Here is a 10,604-nt window from a genome sequence, read left to right as displayed (position 1 = left end):
TCAATGGCCACCCCTTGCTTCCCACATAGAAATGGCAATCTCATCTCTAATCGCAGCCATATTGTTTTGGGCTTCAGTTGACAAGTCTACATGAGCAGATGAGGATGCCCCGTCACCAACCGCAGGCTCAATAACTGGTAAATGCATCGTACTCCATATTTGAAATATCCAGTCATCGGGAGTGACCGATCTAATAAAGTTGTGCAGTGCACAACACGCTGTAATAATCAGTCCTTGCCACCCAACCGAATATGGAGACATGTTGGAGAGAATGGTGAATCGTTCTTTTATAACACCAAATGTTCGTTTTACAATATTACAAACTGTTGAGTGACAGTAATTAAAATAATCTTTATACCATGAAAACCCCTCTGATTGTGACGATCACTCTGGTGATAACGTTCTCTTGGATAGGGGGCAGCAATCCCATAGTGCATGGATAAGCTGAATCCATAAGATAATACTGACCTGAGAGTCCATTTATTTTCAAAACACAAACTTCAATTAATATAAAGGCAAAAAAAATGAAAGTTACAAGTTAAAAATATTTGACAAAGTTAATAAAAAAGAAAATTACCCTCTGGTGGCCATGGAAAACGGGCTTCTGGATCACTTGCAGCATGGTGGAACACACGTGCATCATGCGCGGATCCCTCCCATCCAGTGTGAACAAATATAAATTTCATATCGAAATCAACTATTGCCAACACATTTTGGGCAACTCGGCCCAACCTATTTCGATATGCCTCGCGCAACTCAGTTGGGACGACAGCTGGTATCATCGTACTGTCCATCGCGCCAATGCATCCCTATCAACTCAATAAATAAATCCCGACTGGCGTACACAACCAACTAATGCATGATGTGATTGTTACATTGTATGTTGTACAAGAAAGTTTCAATTCAAATTGTTACCTGAAACCAAGGATAATTACGATGGTTGCTTGAAATAAAAGGGTGCACGTTGTCCCTTGGAGTTGGCACAATCAAATGTCTCCCAACCTCACATAATGCATTAATCACTTTTCTAACATTTTTATTGATTGTTTGTGTCGAATATTGAAACATATCCCCAACAATTCGATGGCCTTCTGCGTGGCCCACAAGAAGGCAAAACATACCCACAACTTCCTCCACCGTCACTTCTCTTCTAGAATCACGTACCAAGTGATTGTTACGTAACAATGTGCATAAATAGTAGAATGTACGTACCTCCATACGAAACATAATCTTGCAATTATCTGGATGGCCATTTAAAATTCCTAAAATATATTGATGCCCTCGGAGGCCTATATTATGTTATGGCCTTGGGTGATTCCTTCTGTGTCCGTGGGACAGTATCCTAATAACGTTGATGATATCTATGGGCTCCATCGGATCATCACTATCACTCCCGTCAGTCCAAGAATTGTTATGCTCCATTCTCTACTATATGATGTGGAATTACGTTAAAAACTCAAGACAAGTTGGGGAATAGACCAACAGGACTGACCTATAGCATTGGGAAGTAGTTTACATGAGTGTATGTTTCCATTCTAGACAAGAATAAGCAATCTCAATATATGCAAAGAATCATGCAAACCTTTGGGATTCTTGACCATATCCCGTATCTTTCATTTCCAAGCAAATGGAAATTACACTTATTTCAGCAAAAATTATTTCATATATCACTTAAAATATACTTATAAATTCTTATGAATATATATATTTTATATATTTATATATATATATATATTATATATATATATTTATCAGTGCAGCAAAGACATGTGTGAATATTAGTTCGTCTCTACTATTCAGATTAACATCATGGTCAATTTTCTTGTACCGCTGGCATGCATCTAACCCCATGACTAAATTATATATGATCATTCTGATATGACATCTTCACCATATTAAATTACATAGAGCAGATTGATCAATGAGCAGTGTTTCACACAAAATATGCAATCATTTTTTAGAGATAACATTCGTTGGACCAAACCACTACCCAAATCTAGATCAAGATAGAAGGAATCATCTTGTGTGAGCTTTAAAAAGGTAGCACAATCCTTGTTGTGCCAGTTTTAAAAGAGAAAAAATGAAAAAAAAAATAATTACACGGAATCCAAAGTATAAAGTATTCAGAAAGTCCCAAGTATTGGGAGGTCCTCATCAGTCCAAATAGTAACTGTCATGACAAAACTAGAATAGACGGCAGAGTTATAAACTATTTTAAATTGAAGGCCCAAGTAATTGGGAGGTCCTCTTCAATCCAAATAATTATTTCAATAACTAATGGTTTTTCTTTTCACTATTCTTGTTGATATGGTACTTTCCGTGGTCCTATGCATGGCCATTTAAACCAGATGTCACTACTGTTTTTTAGGTGAACTTTATCAATGTTTCCTGTTTGTATCTTACTATATTCTATCCTGATGTTTAGAGTTGATTTATTCATATCTTGACTCTGCCGAGTGTATGTAGGACTGGACATGGTACATGCTAATAACTACAACAACATTGTGCATAAGTTTGGCACTTAAGGTTCTCCTGAAGTTCATAGTTTTCTAGGTACTAATTCTGTTTATCTTAGATGGATTTGCTGGTGATTCTATTTCGTGCTTCAGTGGTACAAGGTAATGGCTTTTATTTCAAATTTTGCAATTGATATGAAGAACTACCCTCATAATTTATGTACTCCATGGGGCAATATCAGGTCCTATATTTTCACCTGTAAAGTGTATAATATAAGTTCTAAAGATCATTAAAGATACATCTACATTGGAGCTTTAGAATCTCTAAAGTATACTATTACTTTAATACATTTACTTTTACTTTTACTTTAATAAGATACATCTTCATTCTCTTCAATAAAAATATATATATATGTTAGTTATTAACATCAAAACTGTCTGGCTTAACCACGATATTGATGTTTCTCATATTTAACATCAGAACTGTTTGAGGTCTCCTTCCATCCATTCTTTCAAGTGAATATCAAAGGGTTGATACAATAAACAACAGAAACAAAGCATTTTGGAGAAGAACAATAACCTTTTTTGGAAGGCAACCTCTACCCATGATGTAATTTTATGCTTTTGAGAAGTGTTGATGACGTTCAAAACTTACAGCTGCCCGTTGGGCAGAGAACCAGAAAAGTAAGATACCAAAATGTACATATCATCTAAGCCAAGTTCTCACTATGTATTTCAGAAATCAATTCAAGATGCATGAAATAGCAAGATATAAACAAACTCTAATAACATTAACAAATAGATTCAGAATTTTGTGGATCTAACCAACACATAACACAATACTATTAATATAAAAAGATGGTTTCCGAGACATCACAACTGGAATGAAATAATAAAAACCAATCACCTTCCAAAGATGTCCATGAAACCTACAAATGTTAACAACAACGAAGGACACATAGAAAAACATATTACATAACGCCAATGAAAAATTACAACTCAACAAAGCAACTAATCAAGTTCTAATGCACAAGCTAGTGTCCAATCAACTATGCATAGCCCACACTCTAATCAACTATGCATAGCCCACGCTCTAATCAACTATGCATAGCCCACGCTCTTCTATGGACATCATCCATTACCAAAAATCCTCGTTGTGCAAGGGGGTTAATTAACCGATCAAACGCACGGGAGAAAATATCGTCAGGCAGTGGGGGCTGAAGTGCCTGTAACAAGGTCACACAGTGTGAAAAAGAATCGAAACCGTCATCACTATCCATGCAATGTGTGGATCCTCTACTACGTTTTTCTCCTGACGCTTCCCCTCTGCCCTCATAACACTTTCGGCGTGCCTCATAGGAACGCGTGATCGCGTCAACCATATTCGATATCTTCTCGTCGTGCTGGTTCTTTTGCCCTCCCTTCTGACGCCATCGGGAAGAGCAACTCGATGGTGTCCCCATGTCCATGGGAAATTGCGACGGGCCATCAAAGACAAAATCCTGACTGGCTTGGGTGCCAAGTGCCGGGCCCTGACGCCGAGGTGCTCCTCCTCATCCGAAGATGGTGGTGGTTGGGTGGACGCGTGGTGGAGTGTGCCCGTGGCTACAACAACGCCAAAAATGGTACAGAGGTATGCATATTGTGGGCAACCCGAGGTACGAAACTTCTTTACTTGTGGCTTGGCCTAGACAAAGAAATTTAAATTCAATATATTAGGAAGGGATTAAGGCAGGAAAAAGTGATAATCAATAAAGGGACTATTGTATCATATGAAAATATGGCGTCGTTAGAGATTCGTTACCCTAATGGCATTTGCCCAGTGTTCGTTGCTCCCTAGAACTGTTTTGGTATCGGGGTCCCATCCCATACCAGTTTGGTGTATGAGGTCTGTGAAAAGTCGTTGCATCATCTTAAGCCGATGTATTTTCCCCTTAATTTGGCTCACATCGTACGTCTTTACGCCCACAACCGTAAGACGTGCAGCATAGGAAGCATGGTCCCTATAAGTGATCCTCCCAACCCTCAGTGCACCATTAAGGGCATCAGCTAACATCATGTCAATGAAAATGTCCTCCATTCCATCCACCCATATTTCCCGATCAACATGTGAAATGTCGGAATCGGGGTCCATGTGAAAATGCTAATAATATGATATGAAATCCAAAGATGTTTATATCATACGTGGCTAAATAAATGATAAATGAAATCCAAATTCTTTTTATTAGAAGTGGGCCATACCTGCCGAGGGTATGGTACTCGAGAGGAGCGTAGGTAGTAACGCTAACAAATAAAAAATGTTATTAAAAACAGTTTGTTGGCAACATGAAATCCAAATAAATCTGTGTTGTAAAATTTTTCACGTGATCACATACCAACGTAAGATTAATTACCCACATCATCAATGAAGATGTTGTATAATATTATTTTTCTGGACAGAGACTTAGTAATTATTAGCAAGCATGAATGGCACAAACTACATATATGCAGGACATGCAATTAATTTGTAAAAGTGTCATGTGGGGGGCTAAAATTGCAAGGAAGTGAAAAGAAAAGAATTAGTCTGAAAATTAACTGACCAATCACTGTCCACTGCTTCGTAAATCATACCACAGATCATAAATGTTTGAAAAAAGAAACCAACCATTTCGCTTGGTGAGATATATACATATATATATATATATATGTATATATATGGTGGGCTGTGAGATGTCTGGGATGGATTGGGTTTTCCCCGTACACATCTTTATGTAAGGGCTCAGCAGCCCAATTCCAATTGAAGGGAACACGAGGGGTTATTTGGATAAAAAATAACATCTCAACTCATTTCATTTAATTATTACAAAATTTTCAAACTTTTACACAAAATATAACAAGTACAAGATAGGCATGAATGCACTGAAGGACGAATTAGAGAAGCTAGATTTGGGATATATGTAAGTTATTTTTATTATTTTATTTATTTATTTCATTGCCTAATAATCTAAGATATGGGATTGTTCAAGTCTTTGAATTTATCATTTGCATAGAACGAGGGAACCGAAGCAAATAAATGAAAAAAAGAAGCTCATTCAATTGGTGATGTTAACTTTTATGGTATCCAAACACTTTCCTAGAGCAGTAACCTCTGGAATTTTTTTTCCTTTAGTTCCTACTCCTATATATATCTCTCTAATCTTATAGGTGGATGCTGGGAAAGGAGCTGGAAACTTGATTGACCTCCAGGACGTAGAGGACCAGTTGAGTGAAGGGGTATTATCAGTGAAGGACAAGAAGGTGCTAAATTTTAGACTTTACATTTTATACTTTACTGGATCACATCTTTGTTTGTGCTTATTTGAGAAATCAGTCTTTCACATTGTATAATTCCATTGTAATTTTGTACTCTTAACCGCAATACCATAGGTTTTTTACTCAAAGATGATCAGATTTGGATAATATAATACACACTTAGATGTGATATTCTTTCAGCCTTTTTTTTTATGCTTTCCGAAATGGGTATGTACAAGGATTGATTCCAGGCATATATGCACTCATTTAAGTCCCAATCAATCATTCACAATGATTAAATGACAGCCAAACTTTCAATTAAAAGCTGGGTTCATACGTAGTTTGTTACAAATTTCCAGCTCTTCAATTTCCTTTCTCCACTAGAAATTTTTGTCAATGTGAATTTCATCTAGAAACTAGTTGATGCAAGTTACCTTCACTTTTTGCATCTAATATGAATATCTTAAGAAAACAGCAAATCCACCGAAAATTCTTCTCAAATAAACCAGATGGAGAAAAACTAAACTACAAAACCTTATGAATTTCAGCTATTCAGCTCTCAATGATACAAATATGATCAATCCGCTTACATGTTGCCCCATAATTTTGATGACCTATGAATGATTATACTTCTTAAAAAATCAAAACCAAATAATCTTTCACAACTATACTTCCACCAAATTGTCATCAAAACAGACACATGAAAGCAGAATCTAGAGGATTGCAATTAACTTCACACCTCCCTCCGCTCCAATCCCACCAACCAATAATATTTTTTCCCAATTCCTGGTCCTTTAATCTGTTGCTAAATTATTTTGGTATTTGGTGGTCATCAAGTTTTTTAATGCAAATATTAAAGACAAGCCGATTGGTAATAGGGTTTTTATCTGCCCATCAGTTGGTCGGTGATATGTGTTAGACCCTTTTAAATTCAAACACACAACAGAGTCCATTTAAACCCAAAACATCCAACAACTACTAATCGATCCACAACCACAGGCAAATCAGTCCAATGCATTAATCACCAACAATAAACAAGATATTTGCAAAAATTATTCATATAAAAAAATAAATATTAGAGGGTTCCTAAAACAATACATAGTATGACCTCGTTGTCGGACCCATACTGCCCTTGGAGAGGATGGTGAGGGAGCGTTTATGGCAGTTGTTTTTTAGAGATAAACCCAGGTTGCAGCACCTAACCGTGGTGGATGAGTGGGGAGTTTTGGCAGCTTTCGGCATTTTCGTATATGTAGGCTGCTTTGAGAAATTTCAAGGGGAGAAGAAGACTTCGCAGCAATCAATTCAATGATGGGTAGGGGAAAAGGGGAGATTCGCACGGCAAGAACCACAGAGGTTTTGGACAAAGTTCGATACTCCTTGGAGATGAGCTTTTCTCGGGATGTCGTTTGGAAGGAAATCTGAATAGCGAGGTGTAAGATGGCAGCGGAGGGATGCACCAAAATCAGATCTTCTCGAGAGAGATGGAATCGAAATCTTGTGAGATGGGATGGCCTGGTGAAAGAAGATTCGCACTGCTTGCCAATTCGAAATGGGACTTACGGGAGAGAGGAGACAAACTGCGAGATTCGCACGGTGGAAAGTAGTGAACAGTGTTGAGTGAAGGGAGAGAACTACTGAGATGAAAACTTGGGATAAATTGTGTTTGTTTTCGGAAACTATCTAACCGTACGAAAACTGGTTTTAAGGTTTTCAAAGTTTTGGGTGTATCTTCGAAAACAAATGGGGCCTTAATTGCTAAAGGTTTTCTTCAATAAGATGGTGTTAATTATAATTAAAATTTTTCTCCAATTATCAAACTAAGCACAATTCAGATTGTCATTACACTTGCTTTGATCAATCGGTGGTCCATTCGTCAACTAGATGTCAAGAATGCATTCTTGCTGGAGATCTTCAAGAATTAGTCTACATGGAACAACCTTCAGGTTTTGTACATCCCACTCTCTCGTCTTATGTTTGTAAATTAAATAAAGTTCTTTATGGATTAAAACAAGTACCGTTGTTTGATAAGTTTAGTAGTTTCTTGCTTGGTTATGGATTTATTTGTAGCACAGCTGACTCTTCCCTATTTGTCTGTCATTTTCATTATGTCACTCTTATTTTATTGCTTTATGTCCATGATATTCTCTTAATCGGATCTAACATTGTATCTCTTAATGATTTTATCTCTATTTTGAGTCAACAGTTTGATATGAAAGATCTTGATCCTTTGCACTATTTCCTTGGTATTCAAGTCACTCCCACTAGCACAAGTCTTGTTTTGTCCCAGACTAAATATGCTCTAGACATTTTAGAGCATCCTCAAATGAATGATTGCAAACCCATGGGGACCCCATGATGCCCAAGTCTAAAGGTCTTACCTTGAACACTCTATTCTCAGACCCTGGTCATGATCGTAGCATGGTTGGTACTCTTCAATATCTTACTCTTACTCACCCTGATTTATCTTATAGTGTTAATTATATTTCTCAATTTATGCACTAGTCAATAGAAGCTCATTATAAAATGGTCAAACGTATATTATGATATTTACAAGGTATAGTTGATCTTGGATTACATTTTAGTTCAAATTCTACACTTGATCTATATGTCTTTTCAGATGCAGATTGGACAGGTTGTTCGCTCACTAGGCGCTCCACCATTGGGTACTGTGTTTTTCTTGGAAGCAATTGCATTTCCTGGTCTGCCAAGAAGCAACATATAGTTTCACGTTCTAGCTCTGAAGCTGAATATCGCGTTATGGCCTAGACTACTGCTGAGCTCACTTAGATTTCATTTCTCTTACATGACCTTGGTGTTGCTCTTTCCTCTCCACCACTCCTTCTTTGTGACAATTTAAGTGGTCTCTAGAGGATGGTCAATCCTATCTTCCATGCTCGAAGCAAACACATCAAGATTGACTCAATGTTTTGAATACCGTACCGGTCAAGACACTGGAACGAAATATTTTGATACCGGTACCGTTTTAGAATAGCGTTTCGGGATAGTCGATCTATAAATAAATTATATATATATATATAAATTATATTCTAAAATAATAGTCTATATATAAATACATATATATATAAATTATAAATAGTCTAGTCTGAATTGAGGGTTAAAAAATAAACTTGTAGTTTGAAAAAACGAAAAAAAAAAAACATAGGCCGAAATATAGGCCAGTACAGGCCGAAATTGAGGCCGGTACGACCGGTACTGGCCGGTACGACCGGTATTTTGGCCGGTACGGAACAGGTATAGTACCTGTACCGGCTGGACAGCCGAAACGAAAAATTTTGACCGTACCGGCCAGTACGGTACGAAATTTAAAACTTTGGATTGACTACCATTATGTACGTGATATAAGTTGCACTAGGACTTCTCCATATGCGGCATGTTTTCACTTATCTCCAACTTGCTGATCTTCTTACCAAACCACTCGAATGACTTGCACTTTCTTCTCTTTGAGCCAAACCTGTCCTTGTACCTTAGCCTAGTTTGAGGGGGAGTATTAACCCAGATCACCCAAATCATCCAGTTCAAGAAATAGAAGAAATAGCCTCAACAACACTCCTACAATCACGGTCCAAACACACTCGCCAAATATGGGAAGCACCAAATGGCTACCTACACAATATTCCCAACATTAAAACATCATTAAATATAGTATCTTATTTTGTATAATGTATAACGGTAAAATAAAGCTTGTATTTTATATTGGGAGGCTCAAACATACTCTAAAAATAATAGAAAAAACACTCTCAATACTCTCACGGTAATTGAGTATTTTTCTCAAACACCTTGTGTTGATTGTCTTTAGGAACCGAGTGTTTTAAGCAGGAATAAATAGTTCAATTGGACTTTTTTAGGAACACCACTAATAAAATAATAATAAAAGAATGTGATTAAAGAGTAAGATGTAAAAAATAAATTCAAAACTTAAAAGAAAATAGATAATTCACAAAAATCATAACAACAAATACGTTTATATAATGTTTTAATCAAAAAGTGTATACATAAAGTTTAAGCAAAGATAGAAGTTAAAATTATGATTTAAAATCTTTACAAATGTTTTAGAGAATATTAATGATGACTACAAATAAAAATCTTTATTTATCTTCTCTTATGTTTTAAATGTGTTTAAAAATATTTATTATTTTTCTAATAAACATCCCTAAGAATTGAAATTTTCTCAAGCAAAATATTATATGAAATAAAATTACATGAAAAATAATATATATCATTATATTAGTTTGCTTGAAATAAAACAAAAAAGTTTGCTTGAAATATGAAGTCTGCTCAGAGTCTTGGTGGCCACCCCTCCATGAATATAACCTCTCCATATCTTGTAAGCTATTTATGATAGCAATAGTTTAATTAATTTACATTAAAAAGCAAGATTTTCTACTACATTAAGTAATTTCTTTCTGAATAAAAGTGTGACTACCAAGGCAAGTAATTTCCATATCTTGTAAGGGGTTTCTCTGTATAAGAGTCTTTAATAAAATAGTGAGAAAAATTATTTTCGAAATATTTTTATAAACTTATAGCTAAACCTCACTTGAGAGTATTGGTAATGGCCAAGTTCAAGTCTATATTTTATTTATTTATTTTTTTTTTTTTTTGAGTTAAAACTCTTGTATTGGACTAACTAAATGAATATTTATAAAACTTTAAATTACAATAATTTAAGATCTCTAGTCATATTTAGAGAGTAACTGTAAAAATATCAAAATAATATTTTATAATTTTATCATCCAACTATCCCTCTTTTAGGGGATATCAGATAGGGGAAGCAACCAATCAGAAAGCTGAGCTTGTCCACGTGTCGCACTCTGGATAACCAAACCACTGGTGAAGAATATCCCCAAGTAAAGA

The 10,604-nt window shown here is 35.9% G+C and overlaps 1 protein-coding gene across 1 annotated transcript; it reads right to left on the bottom strand.

Annotated features, from left to right (window-relative positions):
- Nucleotides 1–794, bottom strand: LOC121247254. Its single transcript, XM_041145630.1, has 2 exons — nucleotides 578–794; nucleotides 1–323 (listed from the first exon to the last, which is right to left on the bottom strand). The coding sequence occupies exons 1-2, from the start codon at nucleotides 792–794 to the stop codon at nucleotides 1–3; spliced, it is 540 nt and encodes a 179-aa protein (XP_041001564.1).
- Nucleotides 795–10,604: the final 9,810 nt, after the last annotated feature.

The sequence above is a fragment of the Juglans microcarpa x Juglans regia genome, chromosome 1S (genome assembly GCF_004785595.1).
Source record: "Juglans microcarpa x Juglans regia isolate MS1-56 chromosome 1S, Jm3101_v1.0, whole genome shotgun sequence".
Classification (NCBI taxonomy): Eukaryota; Viridiplantae; Streptophyta; class Magnoliopsida; order Fagales; family Juglandaceae; genus Juglans; species Juglans microcarpa x Juglans regia.
This window is presented reverse-complemented; position numbering and strand designations above follow the sequence as displayed.

What these genes read in the sequence shown, in the direction of transcription:
- LOC121247254 (XM_041145630.1), bottom strand. Translation starts at nt 794, where the DNA reads ATGGACAGTACGATGATACCAGCTGTCGTCCCAACTGAGTTGCGCGAG. An exon ending in TTTTCCATGGCCACCAGAGG is followed by an intron (nt 324 to 577) that starts GTAATTTTCTTT and finishes GTCACTCAACAG; the next exon opens with TTTGTAATATTGTAAAACGA.